This window comes from Notechis scutatus, chromosome 2 (genome assembly GCF_049901735.1).
Source record: "Notechis scutatus isolate UNSWTSFEM ecotype Mainland chromosome 2, rNotScu1.2, whole genome shotgun sequence".
In the NCBI taxonomy this organism is placed as follows: domain Eukaryota; kingdom Metazoa; phylum Chordata; class Lepidosauria; order Squamata; family Elapidae; genus Notechis; species Notechis scutatus.
In genome coordinates this window covers 174,519,829-174,541,100 of record NC_142010.1, presented here as the reverse complement: position 1 = coordinate 174,541,100, position 21,272 = coordinate 174,519,829, and the positions used below count along the sequence as shown (strand labels likewise).

The 21,272-nt window shown below is 37.6% G+C and overlaps 2 protein-coding genes across 6 annotated transcripts in view; one reads left to right on the top strand and one right to left on the bottom strand.

Annotated features, from left to right (window-relative positions):
• IDUA (alpha-L-iduronidase) overlaps window positions 1–21,272 on the bottom strand; it is a 58,658-nt gene that overhangs the window by 35,188 nt on the left and 2,198 nt on the right. For both annotated transcript variants that reach the window (XM_087957442.1, XM_026672990.2), the window contains exon 2: window positions 20,479–20,619. In XM_087957442.1, the coding sequence (XP_087813568.1) occupies window positions 20,479–20,530 (52 nt within the window). In that variant the 5' untranslated portion in view covers window positions 20,531–20,619. The remainder of the gene's footprint in view (window positions 1–20,478; window positions 20,620–21,272) is intronic.
• SLC26A1 (solute carrier family 26 member 1) lies at window positions 857–16,641 on the top strand. Of its 4 annotated transcripts, XM_087957439.1 has the most exons (5): window positions 857–1,205; window positions 4,913–5,008; window positions 9,063–9,158; window positions 11,538–12,166; window positions 14,530–16,641. In XM_087957439.1, exons 4-5 carry the CDS (start codon window positions 11,561–11,563, stop codon window positions 16,030–16,032), a joined length of 2,109 nt encoding a protein of 702 aa, XP_087813565.1. In that variant the 5' UTR covers window positions 857–1,205; window positions 4,913–5,008; window positions 9,063–9,158; window positions 11,538–11,560; the 3' UTR covers window positions 16,033–16,641. The 4 variants fall into 4 exon arrangements, with proteins under 4 accessions (XP_087813565.1, XP_087813566.1, XP_026528772.1 ...); XM_087957440.1 differs by lacking the exon at window positions 4,913–5,008; XM_026672987.2 differs by lacking the exons at window positions 4,913–5,008; window positions 9,063–9,158.

Sequence of the window (21,272 nt, the reverse complement as noted above, 5' to 3'; positions counted from 1 at the left end):
ATAAACCACTGAAATCAGTAGTGTGAGTTAATCATGACTAGCTGAATCTAAGTTTGGATCAAATTAAATTATCATCATACAGTATATTTGAAATATACACATGAAACTGGTTCACACATGACACAGCTCATTTATAATAGAACTCAAGGTGTTCTGGACCGATGGCAATACCTTTGTATATTAAAGAAACCCACAAGTTATATAACAGTGATATATACATGGCAGGAGGAGGAGGAGGAGGTGATGATCTTGACCTTCTAAGGAGACTTTTATCTTGTATTTGGCCAAGCTCTCCAGGACCAAGGACAGCTCTATAAAGAAAGATAAACATTCCAACCAACCTACAGCTAGCTGCTGGCTGAATGTGTGACCCCTTCAAAAATTATTACAATAAGCAACAGCAAGACTTCAATGTTTCCAGCCAGCTTTTATCAGTCTAATTAGAAAACTCTCATGTACTGAAAAACAGAAATTCCAGATTCTGGTAGGTTGAACTTTGGTTCTGCAAACTCACTCCTCCGGGTTTTGCTCTATGCTTTCTGTCATTCCTGCTTAATCTTTTGTGAAATCAGAAGGTGCCTTAAGTAGAATCAAGTCTGAGGCTTCAGGCTTTGGAAAAAGTGGAAGAGGAAGAAGCCTGATGAGTAAGGGAACAGTAGAGGGATATTTTTGCTCCAACTGTATTGCAGTCCTAAGAGCCTAGAATTTTAATGTAATCCCACTCCAATATCAAGTCTGATATTTAATTTGAAAGCAAAAGGAGCAGAAGGAGAAACTTCAGAAGCTAGCTCCTAAGGAAACAACTTCCAACTGTTTAGCAATGCTTAGGAATAGCGAGTCTGACCTCCACATTTCATTTGAAGCAGCAGAAGGAAGCTGTGTGTGTATCTTGGCTGCTCTTTCTCCTTCATCCAACAAAATCCCTCCAACGGGTTTCTCAGCACTGAAAGCTAATAATTCTGCAAACGGCCACTGCAAAATGCCTATGAATAAGCAAGGCACACATAAAGATTCAGAACTGAGAGTGGACAAAGAGAGCTTTCTATCTGATCAAAATAATGCGGCCTGCTATTTCCTGTTTCTCAGCCAGCCTAGCCCAGCTACCTAATTCTCCATGCTTTCCTCGGCAACGGGGACAGAGCGAGAGGGAGGGAAAAGAAGAGACATGAAAATCAAAGAGCCTTACAGCTCCTTGCCTGATGGAGGTATGTTTCTATATTAACCTTCAGTATTTTTACTGTAACTCAGTATTATTCATTCTGGCATTCTAAGGAGGGGGAAAAAAACCAATAGCAGAACTGAAGCAAAACAGAACTGTCTCAACAAGATTTTTAATCAGGAAACAAGCTTGAAATGACTATATCCATACTATCATTTTGTTGATACATTTCTGAATTCAACCTCGAGCTACGAAAGCTGAAATATGGCAGCAGAGTGTTATCTTTTGATGATTATTTTTGTTGTTTTTACTAATGCTTTAATTACAGCTTGATTGCATGTCTCTTTCTTACTGGACTGTAAATCACAGTGAGTCAGTTTGAATTCGGCACTCTATAAAGATAACTTAAGTTCTGCTTTAAATATGAAATACAAATAAGCATTCAATAGCTCTGCTTTTTAAAACACTTCTTCCCAGTATGAGAATGAATACTCAAATGCTTATTGCTATTCAGCTATAATACAACAGGTATTGGGCAGCCAACTTCCACCAGAAATGGAAGTGTTAAAATTTTCTTTGCAATATACCCTTTGGTCTAAGAAAAGAAAGTCCCTAGGTAGGGAGAAAAGAATTGCAGAAATTAACCTTTAATGGTTAGCCCACAGTGGACAAGCGACATTATTTTGTTCTTAGTTAGCAAGGCATTATATTACTACATTATTACAGTTTGAACCAGTGACTCAACCCTATTCTTGGTTAAAAATCAATGATGAAATAACGGTTTCACAAATTTAAAATTAATCATTGTCAGGTTACATGTTATTTGGATGCAATACGACATTGGAAATGGCACCAAAGTTCTAAATTCCAGCAACAAAAAGTCATATGGTACATAAGAGTAACTTTTTAAGGGATAAAGCAATATAAATTCATTAATCAACAAACTGACTCAAAAACTACAGCCAGAGGTAGTTCTGGATATTTCACTACAAAAGTTTTTTAGGGTGATGAAAGGAACCATTCCTATGACTAGATGCATTTTCTATCATGGAAATGGAAAAGGCAAAGTAGATTTCTTCCTTGTTTTTGTTTTTTTAACATGGCTTTCTTTTTATAAAAGATTCTATTGCAGTTTCACCCAAACCATAATTTCTGACATTTTGCAAAATATAGGTTATGAGAAATTGCTTGATATGACATTAAGATGAGTTGAAGAATTTGGAATGTGAAAGCGGGATTTTAATTATTTAGGATGCAAAGTGTGTTGCCCTTTTTTAATGTGTAAAATTATTTTTATTGATCCAAATTTACATTTCTTGCCTCACACAGCACTATTTGTAAAGCAAACTAAGCCCAACCCTTTATTTAGTGAGATTCTGCAGTAGAAGTGGAAAAACGGCAGCATCTGGGTTTTACATAGATACCATTTACATTGACCACGGCGGAACAAACTATTTGGCATAGTTTACATAACATAGCCAAGAAATGGAAATCCACAGATTGAATCTTGCCAAAAGTGCTTCATAGGGTTGTTTTATTCCTAGCAGAATTGTTCTTTGTTTATGGTTAGGCAGCACTGGAAGAGATTGATCCTCAACCCCAAATAATGTCATATAGGTGGCATGTTTTAAATTCCTAATTTTGCTTCTGTGGATAGAATAGAAGGCAAGCCAGATCTGTTTACTACAAGAAAAAACATCTGCAGGTCTAGACTGGGATCACAACTTTATTTTGCTTGTGGTGGGCATTCTAATATTTAACACATTCAAACTGATCTCCCTCTATGAATCCACAAAGGGTGTCTTGAGGTGCTGTAGGTTTCCCAAGCCACCTTCTGTCACCCCCCTTCCTTGATCACATTCTGGAGATCTGATGCCAGATGGAGATCATCCAAGGGTCTTTCCACCTTTTCATCTCTTATGCAGATGATTGATCACATGGTCCATTGTATGAAGGCCACGCTCTGATTAAATTTCTCATAGTCTTCTTTGAGGGCTCCAGTGTTTTGAGATTACCCGGCAGAATCCTCTTAAGTGTTCTTCTCTTAGCAAAGGAGGGAGGCACCACGAGTTTCTGTACCTGGAAAGAACAGGGATGGATCCTCTATAAGCTATAGAGGTTTCCAGAAGATAATTGGGGCTTACAGCTGATAACTTGGAATGTGTAACATTGATCAAGTTCTCTGGGAGCACAGAATGTAGGAAGTAGCAAGTAAAGTGGGAAGGTGGATATGTTGTTGGATACCTTTCCTGCTAGCAAGTTATTATTTATTTTTGTCAATTGCTTACCAAATAATAGGTATAAGTAAAAACATAGTTATGAATACATGGAAACATGTAAGAAAAATAAAAAATAAAAATAAAATAAACAATAGGACGGACGGTGGGCACGTTGGTGTGCTTATGCACGCCCCCTACAGACCTCTTAGGAAAGGGGTGAGGTCAATAGTAGAAGGTTTAAGGTTAAAGTTTTTGCGGTTTGGGGAAGAAACCACAGAGTCAGGTAGAGTATTCCAGACATTGACCACTCTGTTGCTGAAGTCGTATTTCCTGCAATCAAGTTTGTATCTATTGTTTGCTCTTGTGTTGTTATGGTTGAAGCTGAAGTATTCATTGACAGGTAGGACATTGCAATGTATGATTTTATATACTATACTTAGATCGGACCGAAGGCAGCATAGTTCTAGGTTTTCTAGGTCTAGAATTTCGAGTCTGGTGGCATAAGGTATTCTACAACGAGTAGAGGAGTGGAGAACTCTTCTTGTGAAATATTTCTGGACTTTCTCAACTGTGTTAATATCAGATACGTAATGTGGGTTCCAGACTGATGAGCTGTATTCGAGTATTGGTCTAGCAAATGTTTTGTATGCTCTAGTTAGTAGTGTGATATTACCAGAGAAAAAGCTACGTAGGATTAGGTTAACAACTCTTATCTTTGATTATCTATGAGAGTTTAACCATGAGAACTGTAGGTGGCTCTGGAAAGTCAAAACGATAATGCCTTTGCTTGAGAAGAAGGGCCAGGGCTGACATGATAGCAGTGTTCCAATACCTAAGGGGTTGCCCCAAAGAAGAGGGGGTCAACCTATTCTCCAAAGCACCTGAAGGCAGACAAGGAGCAATAGATGGAAATTAATCAAGGAGAGAACCAACTTAGACCTAAGGAGAATTTACCTGATAATTAGAATTAATCAGTGGAACGACTTGTCTCCAGAAGTTGTGGGTGCTCCATCACTGCAGATTTTTTAAGAGAGATTGGACAACCATTTGTCTGAAATGGTATAGGGTCGTGATGGCGAACCTATGGCACGCATGCTGGAAGTGGCACGCAGAGCCATTTATGCCGGCACACGAGAGGTCACCCAAAAGAGCCCCACTGTGCATGCACATACGTGCGCCCCTCCCACCAGCCAGCTGATTGTCGGGTATCTGCCGTGCATGCATGGGGGGAGATGCACACACATGCACAGGGGATCGTGCGCGCATGCACAGGGGGCAGCGGGGGGTCACATGCACATTGCATCATGGGTGCAGGCATGCGAGCGTGCGTACATGCACTTTCGGCATGCGACGTGGAAAAGGTTAGCCATCACTGGTATAGGGTATCCTGCTTAAGCAGGGAGTTGGAGTAGAAGACCTCCATGGTTCCTTCCAAAGCTGTTATTCTGTGATCAGAGCAAACAAATTGGCACGTGGGAAGGAAGTCAAACCTGCCTTGCCATTCAATCTTCTCTCTTTCCTTGCATTTTCACAGTTACTTCCGGGGCAAAAGGTGAGACATTACATTAAAACAAAAGATAACAAGCTTGACAAAGAGGCGGAGACTGGCCAAAGGTGGTAGCTCATTCAGGTAAACATTCCTTTCAGGATAAAAAAAATATAAAATAAAATAAAATCCCTTCCTCTGTGTGATTGCAACCTCCAAACACAATATTACTTAAGTAGGAAGCCAGCTGATGTGGTTAAACAAACAGAGAAATACTACAAGCCTAACTACCTAGCATCTCCTTTTGGCCATGCAGCCAACTATAGTTACCAAATATAGATAGTCCTTGACGTACAACCACAACTGAGCTCAAAATTCCTGTGGCTAAGGAGGGCAGAGAAAGTTTTGCCCCATTTTATGACTTTTCTTGCCACAGTTGCTAAATGAATCACTGTAATTGTTAAGTTAATAACCTGTTTGTTAAGTGAATCTGGCTTCCCCATTGACTCTGGCTTGTCAGAAGGTCTCAAAAGGGGATCACATGACCCTGTGACACAGCAACCGTCACAACTATGAGTCAGTTGCCAAGTGGGCCTGAATTTTGATCATGTGACCATGGGGATGCTGCAACAGTCATAAGTGTGAAAAACAGTCATAAGTCGCATTTTTCAGTGCCGTTGGAACTTGGTCACTAAGTGAGCTGTTGTAAGTCAAGGGCTACCTGTCATTCCTAGTGGGCAGGCTTTGTTTCTGGGAAGAACAAAGAAGAAGTATAAAAGTAATCACTTGACAGCTGTAATTCTGCTGCAGTCTTCAAGTGCTGTTCCTTCGCATTAAGGCTGTCAAATAAACCCCGTCTCTGCCTCAAGCAACTTGCTTGTTCTGTGATAGGACCTGGCCTCAATTCGAACCCAGAATTGTCTTCTAACAAGCAGTTGTCTCCCACTTGATGCTGCCCTCATATTCTAGAGTGGAACTTGCATTCTCTCACTGGCCATGGCAGTGGAAGTTATAATCCTAATGCCCCTTTGGAAGAGATATATTTCTCATTCTGAAATTTATACAGCCATAATTTCTGAGTTAATATGTAAACCAGCAAAGGAATGTGAAAATGGAATGGACCAGGCCCGGAGCTGGAGAGAAAAACATTCCAGGATATATCCCTAAAGAAGAAAGGTTTGGGCATCAAATCAGAAGGTTTTTGAATGTTTTGTTCTAAGCCAAGGCAAGAAAAACCAAAAGTACACATATAGACTGGGTGAAACCAGGTTCAATAGCAGTATCTGTGAGAGGGATATTGGAGTCTTAGTGGACAACCAGCTAAATATGAGCCAGCAGTGTGCAGCCGCCGCCGCCAAAAAAGGTAATGCAATCCTAAATTGCATTAACAGAGAGAGATACAATCAAGTAAGGTACTAATATCACTCTATAAAGCCTTAGTAAGACCACACCTAGAGTACTGCATCCAGTTTTGGTCACCACACTATAAAAGAGATGTTGAGACTCTAGAAAAAGTACAGAGAAGAGCAACCAGGATGATTAGGGGACTGGAGACTAAAATATATGAAGAACGGTTACAGGGACTGGGCATGGCTAGTCCAGTAAAGAGAAGGACCAGGGGAGACATGATAGCAGTCTTCCAATATTTGAGGGGCTACCACAGAGAGGAGCGGGGTCAAGCTATTTTCTAAAGTGCCTGTAGGCCAGACAAGGAACAATAAATGGAAATTGAACAAGGAGAGATTTAACCTAGAAATAAGGAGAAACTTTCTGACAGTGAGAACAATCAATCAATGCCCTCGGAAGTTGTGGGAGCGCCATCATTTGAGACTTTCAAGAAGAGATTGGACTGCCATTTGTCAGAGATGGTGTAGGATCTCCTGCTTGGCCAGGGGGTTGGACTAGATGACCTACAAGGTCCCTTCCAACTCTGATTATCTGTTATCTGTTAAGCTTTCTCCACTTCCTCCTGGTCATGTGACCCGGACCAGAGCATGAAAACATAAACACACATACATGTATTATGAGAGAAGAGAAGCAACACATGTGCACAGGTCCAATATGTTCCACAGAAGAAAATACAAAGTATGATCACTGGTAGTAAAGAGGCTAGAAACTATTTTAGAAGTCAGGATTCGCATACTTTCACAAGAAAACCATTTATACAGAAGAAACACCAACTAGGAAATGCAAAACATTCAGCTATATCTGTCTAGAATTCTAGCTGTTAAGCAGTACATTAAACATTTAAATAGCAGACGTGAACTTTGTTTAGTTGGGTTTTCACCTATCTGCAGTGATAAGGCAAAAAAAAAATACTAACAAAAGGTATATAAATGAATATTTATTATTGTAGTTAATCAGCAGGTAACTTTGTTTTCCTTCAATTATTCCAATAGATCAAAATATTGTCATTTTGTCTTACCTAAATATATTTGCATTGGTGTGGCTTTCCAAAATATCTTTTCATTTCAGCTTGTCTCATCTTAGTACTACCATTTTGTGTACAACATTTTACAAAGCAGAGCTCTTTAAATTAAAACATTACTATAAAACAGCACAGTATTAAATTTTAAAGAATCTTACTTTACCAGTAGGAATTCTTACCCAACTAAATCTGTTATTTGCCTAGTCCGACAACCAACATGTGCTCCTCCCAAACTGGTGCCCTTCAGAAGAATAGTTACAACTCACATAAATTCCCATACTTGCTGGTAACTTGATAGTAAATGTGACAACACAGTCATGCAAAGGATAAGCAGTTATTAATTCACTCACATTCTAGTTGTTATTTATGTACTAAAATGGCATCCACAAAAAGTGATGATTCAGTAAAGATACTATTAAACTAAGTAAAAATTTCCAGACATATATTTATCTAATTTAACAGAAATATAAGGTATAAGAATCTAGATGAATAGATATATTCAAACAATGGGTATAACTAATTTCTCAAAAACAGCTAATATTTCACTGTTTATTTAGTTTTTTGAGAGTAATCTAAGTAACAAAGGCTGGTTAGCCCTAATGTTTGGTGGATTCCAGCATTAAGAAAAATATCAGATATGATCCTCACATCCTCACATCAATGTAATTACATATTCCCTCACCTCATTAGTTCTGATTGACACCTGAAATTATTGCCTAGGATACGTAGTTTAAATTTCTGCAATTTTCTTACATATTCTGTCATAAGGCAAATGCCAGTTTTATCTATCAAGTAGAATTCTGTGGCACATAAAGGCATACATGTTGTCTTGTGAGCTCTGGATTGGACTAATATTTTTATTATTTATCAAATTTATTGGCCACCCATCTTACTGGAGGGTAATTCTGGATGGCTTACAACTGTGATGGTGAACCTATGGCACATGTCCCAGAAGTGGCATACAGGGGGATCTCTGCTGGCATGCAAGCTGTCTCGCCAGCTCAGTTCCACTGCGCATGCGCACATGCCTCCTGCCAGCCAGCTGATTTTTGGGCATCTGCCGCGATACGCAGGGCGCATGTGGGAGATGCGTATGCATGCAGAGGGGGGCGGGGGAGTGTCATGCGTGCATTGCATTGTGGGTGCACTTTTGGCACGCGACGACAAAAAGGTTAGCCATCACTGGCTTACAACATTAAAACAAAGCTGCATAAATAGAATACTACAAAACTATAAAAACATAAAATATATAAGTAATGTCTATTATTACTATGGATTTTTGAATTTTCTATTTAAAGTAACTGAAGCTATATCTTAAAAGATAACCTTGTTTCAATTATTGTTGTTACAACAAATGTAATCATTGCAATCTAAATACTTCAGAATTTTTTTGCTGGTTCTCCAGTAGATTAAGACAGCTACGTCCATCATATGAAAATAAGCACAAGTGGTTTTCTAAAAGGTTCATCAGGATAGAGAACCAAGTTAGTAGGATTGCTCTTTAATTCATAGCTTCTTCCAGTTAGAAAACTATTGGGTGGGTGGAGGGGACTGGATCAATTATTACACAGTCTAAAGGAATATTGCTTGTTTAATATTTACCATTAAACTTGAGCAATTTAAAAGATTTGGAAAAAAGACAAGACGAAACATGAGGAAACGTCAGACTGCACTTTGTAATCCTTTGTTCACGCTCTTCAATCTTTACCTAGCTCAGACTATTGCTTGTTTGCGTTACCGCCTACATGTATTAAAAAGTATCTTCTACAGTCTTTAGTGCTGATTTGCTTCGATGCAGCTGATCAGGAAGGCAGTGAGATTCAAGTGGGCTTGTCATTCTCATACCTACACTACAGAACAAGACAGGTAAGAATAAAGCTTTTGTTCTCCCCCATTTCACAGATGAACAAACCACATGTGACTGCAGCAGCAGATTCATTAAAACAAGGAATAGAGGGTGTATTTTTTTAATCAGAAAAAGTAAGATATTTTTTTTTTTTTAACGCAGTACAAGATTTTATACACTTATGGCTATTTACAGTACATCTGGTGTTTTGCAGGACGTGGAGCTCAGTTTTCTTTGAATAAACTTCAAGAGAATCCTTAAAAATAAGTGAAATTTTCTCAGAACAATTACTGTTGAGAATTTACGTGATATATATATATATATGTTTTTAAAAATCTTAAATGCGGTTTTCTGTTCAATAAAGTCTTTCCTCCATTTTTGCCCAGCAAGAAGTTCTAGATACTCTCTTTTTCTGGTGGACCATACAAAGTTAGGAGACTTGCATACCATTTCTGTTAATTTATGAATATGTACTCTTTCTAGTATAAGCCAGCCACAGATTCTTAACCTGTGGTCCATGTTCCCAGTGGAGTGTGATGTCAACACAGTGGGGTCCACGAAGAGTTGAAAAAAAATGTTATGATTTAAATCTTGAGTTAAGTCTTGGGAGTCCATGGACATGGACCGTGGCCACAAAAGGTATTTAAAGGGGGTCCATGGTGAAGAAAAAGTTGAGAACCACTGGAATAAGCAATCTGCATAATTTAATTCAGCCTTAAATTTCAATAAACTTGCTATTAAGGATGTGGTTCATGATTCTTTTAAAGTGGAAGAAAAGTTCATTCATGTTATTTTATCATTTGATCTTTAATAGTTGAGCTAATGTTATCAATTATGTACACTGTAAAATGCTCTTCCTTCCTATTTCTCTCAACTATCGATAATCAGCTTACTTAAACCTGGGGAATATTAAGAGTGGCTGATTGCCTTCTTGGGAGCTTAGAAAAGCTCCCAAGCTTAGTATTGGGAACCATCCCAATACTGTTTTTTTCCATCTGTGCTTCCATTCTGCTTTTAATATAGATTATAAATACCCTAGGGGTCTGATAAGACTGAGCAAAAATATCTGGAATAAATATTATCCCTGTATGGAGATGTGTATATTAAAGGGTGACCTAAAAACAGGTTATTTGGTGCACTAATCTTCTGGTGGATGCAATGAGATTTTTAATTAGCCATGCCTATACTCCTAAACAATATATTTATTCTGAATGGATCTCTGATTTATCCAAACTAAAAAACTAGAATGCTTATGCTTTTATCTCAAAGGCCCAGAATAAGGTGACAAATGAAAGATACTTATTGTTGTGAAGCAACCCTAAGCCAATACACTTGTCGATTATATATATGGCCCCAACCAATATTTACTCCAGGACTATATAGTACCATTTCCGTATTTTGTCCAATTTCACCTCCATATACAAAACAGATGCCTCTCTGTTCATTAGGGGATGAGCGGGTGAGACCATACCTGATGATACCCAAAATACTACAATCAAAATCTGTGGATTCATCATTTTCATTTGATTTTAAAAAAAAAAAAATACATTACATTTTGAAAATAAAAACAGTATAATAAAAACATTAAAAAATGAAGTTATAAATCATTAAGGTCATTAAGAGAGTCACCCTGTGACCGGATATATCTCCATTGCAAATTGCAATCATGTGACTTTGGGATGCTGCAACAGTTATACATGTGAGCCAGTTGTCAAGTGCCCAAAATGAGATTGTGTGACTGTGGGGGAGGTTATCGCAGTCACAACTTTAAGGATGGGTTGTAGATACTTTTGGGGGCTCCGTGTAACTTCAACTGGTCATTAAGCAACTGGTCACTAAGAAATTTATTGTCTCTTAGCAGATATGCATTCTGTTTTTCACTGAGTATTACTTTTTTATAATAAAACTGGCAATCATCAACAAAAATCACCATTTGTGGCCTTCCCAGGTGGCTTCCATAAAGCAATGGAGGAATTATGATTTGCTTAACAACCGTGTGACTCACTTAACAGCTGCCTCACTTAATAGCAGAAGTTCCAGTCCCAAGTGTGGTCAAAAAGTTGAGGACTGCCTATATTGCTTCAAAGCTGTGCAACTAATTTCTCGCCTAAGTTTCTATTGTGCATAATGGTTTTTTTAAAATCAGATAATGTAATATGAATTTATGACCATCATAAAAAAACGAAGCAGAGATTTTCTTTCTTGCCTCCATTATCATAGTAAACTTAATATTTTAAAAAGTTGGTTCGACTGACCCAGAATCAATTTGATTAGGAAACATGTTGAATAAAAATAATAATGAATATTCAAATAATGCATCGGTTTGCTTGAGTCCCATTATAAGAAAGTGGCAGGTCTTTAACGATTACATTTCAAACAGTAATCTTTTTGAATTACAGGAAGTGATTAAAGCTGGTCCAGAATGAAACAAAAAATGGAAACAGTCACAACAGAAAATGGATCTCTTCTCCAGTTTTACATGGAAAGAAAGATCCCCCAAAAGGTCAGCAAAACAGCAGTTATCAAAAACCAGCTAAGAAAAAAATGTTCCTGCAGCATGAAAACAATGAAAAAGGCCATTCTGGATTTCTTTCCCGTGTTACAATGGCTTCCCAAATACAACTGCAAAGAATACATCTGGGGAGATGTTATGTCGGGACTGATCATTGGGATCATTTTAGTTCCTCAAGCAATAGCCTATTCTTTGTTGGCTGGCTTGAAGCCAATTTATAGCCTTTACACCTCGTTCTTTGCCAACATCATCTATTTTCTCATGGGAACCTCCAGACACGTGTCTGTGGGCATTTTCAGTTTATTAAGCTTAATGGTTGGACAGGTTGTGGATCGAGAATTGCTGCTGGCAGGATTCAACCTGAATGACGACCCACAGCAAGGTGTTGGTGACCAGGCTCATTTGAACTTCACGGTCTACAATTTTACCCTTGGGGTGACAAGCAATGAATGTGGGAAAGAATGCTATGCTATTGGGGTAGCTACAGCACTGACCTTCATGGCTGGAGTTTATCAGGTATGGTTTTTCCCTACCAATCCTCAACCCATATAGATTTGCAAATGTAAACTGAAAGTGTGGTTCATCTTAAGAGGCAAATATTTCTAGAGAAGTCTTAGAAATCAAATCTGATCCTATTCTTATTCCAAGCCAGGAGAAAGATGCAGGAGAAATGAATTGGAAGCAGGCTGGAGTTGGAAAGGAGGTCTCCATTTATTTGGTAGCCAGAAACAACAGTGACAATAGCATGTTTCTTGGGCGTCTGACAAATTGGGGTTGAGAGTAGATGGTGCTTTTATACAATTTTGGGGGCTTTGTGATTGACATGCCTATTTCTGTCCTTTAACATTTTAATGGCTGTTGCCAGATTCCTATGGGGTCATGTAGGGGTCATGACTGGCTCTATAGGCAAAAGGGGAAATGCAAATCCTAGGTGTTTTGTCTGTCTTGAGCTAAAACTGTCAGTTTCGGCTCCTTGCCTATTGTGCTGCTTATTCGGAGCTGCTGGATGCCCTTTGTTTACTAATAGAGTGGCCTGGCTTTATGAATGAATACAAAATCCAGTCACAAAGCCTAACCTTTTCAGGCTGCTGCTTGAGGCTGTTTTCCTATAGCAGAAAGACAGGGGCAGCTTTCTGCCTTTGTTAAGGAGATTTTTCTCCTCTTTTCCCTTAGGGGAAATATTTTATTCTGCCTCTTTTAATATTTTGTAGAGTATTTTATTCTGGGGAGGGGAGGACCTTCCCACAGAAGCAAGGAGAATCCCCATAAGAACAATTAAAAACAATCAAATATCAAACAGAAGCATAGGAGAGTAAAAGATAATTTTGTACCTCTTGTATTTGCTGCAAAGGAAATTAGTGAGCTTCTATTTTTTGCTTTTCTTTCTTTCTTTCTTTCTTTCTTTCTTTCTTTCTTTCTTTCTTTCTTTCTTTCTTTCTTTCTTTCTTCTTTCTTTCTTTCTTTCTTTCTTCTTTCTTTTCTTTGCTCTCTCTTTACTTTTTTTAGTTTATGTTAGTTTTTATGGGTTTTGTATAACTTTTAATAAATTTTAAAAGACAGATATAAGCCCGGTGAAACAAATGAATAGTAAATATACAGAGTAACAGAGTGAATGCTTGTAATTAAAGGGATTCTAGAAGAAGGCTTGGCAGATCTTTTTGTGAAGATTCAAATTAAATTACTTGGACAATTTATTTCATTTATTTATGTAATGCAATTCTCAGCCACCAAATTCCTCAGCAATTCTGATTGGTTTATATATATATAACAACAATCCATCCTAAAACACCCAATTAATAGACGACTAAATCCACATCACAAAAGGAAGAAACAATTTGACCATGAGAAAGCATGATTTTTTTTTTTAATCTGCTGCTTTATGTTATTGTCATGCAATTATTTTGTCTGCCTGTTTTTATCTCATCTGAGTCAGACACCTGGAGAATATTAAGTGAGCCTTTAAAGAAATAAATACAATTTATTTATTTAAATAAAAATTTAAAAGCTAAGGAGAAAAAGTATACAGGCTGTTTCCCTTATTATTTTACTTATCTAAAATCCACACTTGGAAATGTAACGCTTCTCCCAGTTCTAGGCCGGAAACAGATAAGAAGTCACTCAAAGATAAAGGAATTTCTGATAAGTAGATTTTTTTTAAAAGCAGAAAACGGGAATCAGGGTAATATGAAACAATACCTTATCAAATGTAGACCTATTTGCAGTGAAATCAAAACTGAATTTCTTGTACCTTTTTCTCCTACATGCGCTGTTTGAAATCATTATTAAAGTCTTTCTCTTTGGAATGGGAAGACACTCATCTCTTGTTTTGCAAATAGACTAATCTGTTTTTAGGTTGTGATCTTCTGAAAGCTAGGTTTCACACTGAGAAATAGGTTTGCCCCAGGGGCAAACTCTGAAGTTTGCTAAATGTACCCTACATCTGGATTTAGGGATAGTTCTGTATAATTTCATACATACATCTTACTCTTTTCCAGTGACACATCAAGCCAAGTCATAAAGAGACTTCTGGGGGGTAAAGTAGGTTGAAGAAACACGGGACAAAAAGGGTTTGGCACAATAGTAACTACTTACATAATTTATCCAAAGAGTAAAGGCAGGTATTTGGGGAGTGAGCTTACTTTAAAAATGTCAAATGTGTGATGCACAGATAAAACACTTTTGTAATTGCATACTCTTATTGTACTAATAATTGTATGGATATTTCTATTATTATGTTTCCTATTTTTCTGTAAAATTGTGTTCTTTGGTCTGAGATAATCTGGGGGGAAAAATAAGACAATCTAAAATACCACAAAGGTAGAAACATCTTCCCGCTGAATATTCCAAGCAGCGTTGACCTGATCTGGTTTTTCTTGCAGGTCCTGATGGGAATTTTTCACCTCGGGTTTGTATCTGTATATCTTTCTGAACCAGTGCTGGATGGATTTGCCACTGGTGCTTCGTTAACTATTTTAACAGCTCAAGTTAAATACCTCATTGGAATAAAAATCCCACGCGCCCAGGGACATGGGCTCTTGATTACCACTTGGGCTAACATTTTACCGAACGTTTCTCAAGCAAATCTATGCGATGTGATCACCAGCGCTATCTGCATTGCCGTACTGGTCACTGCGAAGGAACTGGGTGACAAGTACAAACACAAGCTCAGGATCCCTCTCCCCACAGAGCTGGTGGTAATTGTGATTGCCACCCTGGTATCTCATTATATGAAACTGAATGAAGTTTATGCATCCAGCGTATCGGGTGAAATTCCGACTGGATTTATACCACCTAAAATGCCCAGCTTCCACCTTATGCAAAGAGTTGCTGTTGATGCTCTCCCACTTGCCATTGTTGGCTTTGCTTTCACCGTTTCACTCTCCGAAATGTTTGCCAAGAAGTATGCCTATACTGTCAAGGCCAATCAGGAAATGTTTGCCATTGGCTTCTGTAATATCATTCCAGCTTTCTTCCACTGTTTCGCCACTAGTGCTGCTCTGGCTAAGACCCTGGTTAAAACGTCCACTGGATGCCAGACCCAGGTATCCAGTGTTGTGAGTGCTGTGGTTGTACTGCTTGTGCTGTTGTTCTTTGCTCCCCTCTTCTACAACCTACAAAAATGTGTTTTGGCTTGCATCATAATAGTGAGTCTAAGGGGAGCCCTGAGAAAATTCAAAGACATTCCTCAACGCTACCGCCTGGACAAAGTAGATGCCCTAGTTTGGTGTGTTACCATGCTCTCATCTGCTTTGGTCAGCACCGAAATGGGGTTGTTGGTTGGAGTTATTTTCTCAGTCTTCTGCATTATTGGCCGCACCCAGTGCCCACATGCTGCCTTGTTAGGGCAAATCGGGAACAGTGTCTTCTATGAAGACGACGAAGAATATAAAGACCTTCTCCCGGTTCCAAAGATCAAAATCTTCCGTTTTGAAGCACCACTTTATTATGCGAACAAGGACTTCTTCCTAAAGTGCCTCCACAACAGGACAGGGATGAATCCTGCACTTGAAGTTGCCAAAAGGAAAAAGTCCAGGAGGAAAGGGCAACAAAATCTGGATAATATATTAGGACAGAAAGAAATGGCACCATGCTTGGTTGCGGAAGATGGTGACTTTCATACAATCATCATCGATTGCTCTTCTATTCCATTTTTGGACACAGCTGGGGTCAGCGTATTGAAAGAAACATTCAAAGACTATCAGGAACTGGAGATCAGCATACATTTGGCTTGCTGTAATCCTTCAGTGATATCTTCCCTGGAAAAAGGAGGCTATTTTGAGAGCGCAGACAAAGACATGCACGAATTTCTGTTTCATAGTATATCTAGTGCTGTCCAGTTTGTAAGAGAGAAGGAAATTACAACGGATGACTCTGTTGTTTAGTCCAGTAATTGGCAGTTTGGAGATTTTGTGTTCATTATAGACAGATTGTGGTTTCAACATGCTTGGACTGGGTGCTTCCTTGAGCCCCGTTTGGTCATATGGAACACATTTCCAAAGCTTTTAGGTAAGCACTGTAACCCACAAATGAAATCTTAAATCAAATAAAGTTAGACATTGTTGAATATAACTATAAACAAAAACAGTTTTGTTCTAACTCTTGATCATTGGATAGTGTTTTGACCCCTGATCTTGTTCTTCCTCTCCCTGTTCTTCATTTAAAGGAGACCAAAAGCTTCCATCCTCAGTGTTGAAAAAAGGAATGTTTGCCATTATGTTCAATCTCATGTGACTTATATCAAGTGTTTCTGTAAACAAATAAGGTTCAAGGTGTTGTTTCCTACCATAATTTGTTAACTTACTGCAACTCATTTTTGTAACACTAAGCCATTCTTTAGCAATATATTTGCCTCAAGATATACTGTTCTCTTAAGTCTTCTTTACTGAAGATTAGGTATTTCTTTCATGGAGTCCTGTACTTCTTTTTCTTTTCAGAGTTTCTTTTTAAGGTTTCGTCCAGCATTGGATGAATGAAGGCTCTATTTCTTGATTTATCTTTTTTTTTTGTAAATTTTATTGGTTTTTAAAAACAAACATAAACAAACAAAACATAAAAACATCAAACTTTCTTCCATAGATATACAAACAGTGTGCCGGTTGGTTTACAAATTATTTTGTGCATCCATTTCGTAGTCATCAATTACAGTTACATCACATAAAAGCTCATATTATCAATCAAAGATTAAACACCCTAGTATCATTATTAATCAATCATTTGACTATAGTTTTATTCATTCATATTTTACGAGATAACCATAATTTACTTAGTTTATTTTATAACAATTCATATTATCCTCCCAAATCTATCCTAAAAACATTTTGTAGATATAATAAAAAAGAAATACATCTTTATATATTTATTATTTTCTAAAAATCTACATATTTCATTACTGTATTTTATTATCTATTTGCTAAAAACTGGAAAAATGAGAAAATACCATCGCAGGAGGAAATCATTAAGAAAATATTGGAATGTGCTGAAATGAGTAGATTGACATTTGAAATTAGAGAACAAGAGGATAAACAATTTTATAAAATTTGGGACCTTTTTTTTATCAATGGTTAGATAATAAAATACAGTAATGAAATATTTCTTGATTTATCTTAATGGTAATTTAAGATAAAAGCAAGAAACACCAGAAGTTATGTTCAGAAAGGATAAGCCCCACAGAGCAATAGCTTCGCTTACTTATGTTGGAGGTTCAAACTTTGCTTGCTAAACTGCAGATCATCTTCTCCTAAAACAATTATTTTTAATGTGTATCCTATCAGCCAGAAACAGCTCACAGCATTTTGTGATTAAAGACAAAATTGATACCTTTCACTGTAGTAGATAGAAACAGTCTTGCTATCTAGGGCAACTTAGCCAATAACAGAGAAGACTTAAATGTATTTTTTCTAAACCATAATTACAGGTAGTCCTTGATTTACGACACACAATGGAGCCCAAAATTTATGTTGTTAAGTGAGATAAGTGGTTAAGTGAATTTTTCTCCATTTTATGACCTTTCTTGCCACAATAGTTAAGTGAAACCTTGCAGTTGTTAAATTAGTAATAAGGTTGTTAAATGAATCTCTCTTCCCCATTGACTTTGCTTGTCAGAAGGTCACAAAAGTTGATCACATGACTCCAGGACACTGCAAATGTCATAAATAGGAGTCCATTGCCAAGTGTCTGAATTTTGATCACATGATCATGGAGATGGTGGTGTGAAAAACGATAAGTCACTTTTTCCAGTGCTTTATAACACTGAAGAGTCACTAAACAAATGGTTGTAAGTCGAGGACTACCTGGACTTAATTTTGGTGACCTAGGAGAAGTCATGATGGCAGTGTTCCAATTATCTAAGGCAGGAATGTAAAACTCGGGACTTTTCCCCCTTCGCTAAACCAGGCGTGGGTGTGGCCAGCACGTGACGCATCCGGCCCGTGAGCTGGGAGTTTGACAGCCCTGATCTAAGGGGCTGCCACAAAGAAGAGGAAGTCAGCCTATTCTCCAAAGCACCTGAGGGCAAGACAAGAAGTAGTGGATGGAAACTAATCAAGGAGAGAAGCAACTAAGAACTAAGGAGAAATTTCTTGACAGGACAATTAATCAATGGAATGACTTGCCTCTAGAATGTGGATTCTCCAACACTTAGTTTTTAAGAAGAGATTGGACAATAATTTGTCTGAAATGGTGTAGTAGGATTTCCTGCCTTAGTGGGGGATTGGACTAGAAGATCTCCAAAGTCCCTTCCAACTCTGTTATTCAGTTATAAAACAGTGTTCCAGTCAATCTCAGCTTCTGATGACTACATGGCACATCCTTGTGGTTTTCTGGGCAGCAACACAGCATGGCTTCCAGCCCTTCACAGCGTAGTCTCTAGCCCAAAAATATCTTGATGGTTTTCCATCCATGTATGAAGCAAATCTGACCCTACTTAGCTTGTAAGTCCAAGTCACATCTGCAGCAATTTCAGGATATATAGTATTCCAAAATTTCTGTTGAAACCCAGGAATAGCTCTGAAATACTTTATGCAATAATGTGCCTCTCAGTATAATGAGCTATGTAGGCTATTCTCAAACACTTAAAATAAAAGAAAAAAACCAGAATGTATGATTTCAATTTTAGGATCTCTTTGTAGAAATTGATCTCTGATTGGAAGAAACTTTACAGTTCTTTTTCCATACAGTTGTAAAGTTCCTCCTTCCTACATTTTGTCCACTGTGCTTTATTTATTGGGTCTCAATTTTCTTCCCTTCCTTCATACAATTCATTACGAAGTATTTACTAAGGCTCTTTGTGTACTTTTACAATTACATCATTTTATAGTACAAAGGGGAAATCACTGAATCACACATCAGAAAGTTTCTGTCCAGATATCCTCAACTGCTTTATAAAAAAAATAATCCTCCATCTTCAAAGAGGCTTCAACTGACAGCCAACAAAGATTAGTAAATTGAACGTGTCTGCTGTAATAGATGAATTGATATCTCTCCTGAAAAACACTGTGCATATCATATACATTTAAGGAAATATTTTCTATTGTTTCTTCAGGAGTTCATAATACTACACACCCCAAATTGCAATTCTGACACACAGTCTTTCAATTTTAATTCACTGTCTGAAAAATCTCTGAACTGGAAGACAGCTGCTTCTTCAAGTGAGGTCCACAAAATGGAATGCTTAATTTGTTTTTGTTTTTTTAATTAAGAAAACTGTTGATTCAGAGCCCATCAGAAGACAGGGTAGACCACATAGTTCTTCAGTACCTCTTGAAGCAAGTATATATAAATTCTACTGAAAACTAATTGTTGTTCACAAATCTGGCTGATAGATAGATAGATAGATAGATAGATAGATAGATAGATAGATAGATAGATAGATAGATAGACAGAGATAGATAAAGACATACAGACAAATAATCTTATACTAGTGAGCACATTTAAGTTCCTCCAACTGAACTTTCCACTGAAGCAGGCACAATTCAAAGTACTGTACAGAATCCTATACAATCAAAGAAGTCACATGGACCACTGAGTCTAACTCCCTTGTGCTGCTCAATACAAAAAACCAAATAAAACTATCCTCATTAGGGGGCTCTTTGAATTCTGTTTGAATATATCTAAGCACCTTCCTGGTAATCATCTCACACCACTCACATTTCTCCAAATACAAACCTTGCTCACCCACCTTCTGAGGTTGGAAATTGTAGGTTACAGAAGAATGATGGACTCTGTCTTAATTAACATGTTTTATCTGTCTGGCTTGCACTATTTCTTGCTATGTCATCAAAGCCAAACCACGGTGTGGCCAGAGAGCAGCCATATCAGTCCTCAGAAACAACAGAAGTATCATTCCTTTCTATTGCTGTATATTCTGAGAGGCTACATAGACATCTTCTGGATAACTTCTGATATTATAACCACAAGAAAATACATGCCCCTGTATAATCAAGATATTTTACATGCAAAGAACATCTGTTAATTATTCAGCTGTAAAATCACCTTTAAAGCAAAAATATCATCCAAAGCATTTTCTAGGTAGCCCTTGTAGTAACCAAGCAGACCCAATGCAAACTGAGATGTTATGCTTTGAAACATTCTAAATGATCCCTTATGAATCATGCTGGGAATTCCCACAAAAATATATTTCAAGAAACATTGTCTGTTATCAGAAATCCTTATTTTGAAAAGCTAGTTTTTTGTCCAAACTAGCATGGCTTACAAATGGTTCCCAAGCCATCTCTTAATAAGTTTTCTTTAATTCAGAAAAACTCTTTGGTGGCTTAGACAAACATAAAAAAACTACAAATGAGAGAGAGAGAGTAAAGAATGTAACTTACTCAGCTTGAATAAGTTCCAGCAGCCAATGGATTCGAATTTGTTCAATACCATTTTGTGGCACAGATGAAATATAAGCCAAATTAATTATTTGGTCTTTACTGAGATTAAACAAATCTGCTCGTCTGTGTGGTAGAGGAGGACTGAAAAAAAATGAGGAAAATATATTACTTAATATAGGTAGCATTTCTGATAGTTCAAAATTTCTCACATCAGATATCTTAGCAATCCATATAACAGCCTTGTAAATCGAGTTTTCTTACCAGCCAGTAAAGCTTAAGACACAAGTAGTTCTTACTTACCAACTGCAATTGAGACTGGCAACTGCTAAGCAACATAACCGTAAAGTAAATAATAAATAATATTAAATAAAAAATAAAAATAAATAATAAAGTACGCAACTTGTTAAGAAAATCACCTATGATTGTTCAGCGCAACATCGTATAACAGCGACTTGCGACTTTCTGCCAGCTTCCCCACTGACTTTGCTTGTTGGAATCTGGTTATGAAATTCTGGTTATGAAATTCTCAAATGGTAATCATGTAAACCCAGGATACTGTGACAACTGCAGCTTTGAGAACTGGTCATAGGTCTTTTTCAAAAGTGTTCTAATTTCAAGTGGTCGCTGAAAAAGTGTTTAAGTGAGAACTACCTCTATGCCTAATAGACATCCTTTCAAACTACATCTGCACAAGTGACAATTTGACACCCTGAAGTCATGTACAAATGCAGACTTTAGAGATTGGAAGTTTGGAAAACTCAGGTAGAAAAGGGAAGGGATTTTTTTTTTGCTGA

What these genes read in the sequence shown, in the direction of transcription:
- SLC26A1 (XM_026672987.2), top strand. Translation starts at nt 11,561, where the DNA reads ATGAAACAAAAAATGGAAACAGTCACAACAGAAAATGGATCTCTTCTC. An exon ending in TCATGGCTGGAGTTTATCAG is followed by an intron (nt 12,167 to 14,529) that starts GTATGGTTTTTC and finishes TTTTTCTTGCAG; the next exon opens with GTCCTGATGGGAATTTTTCA.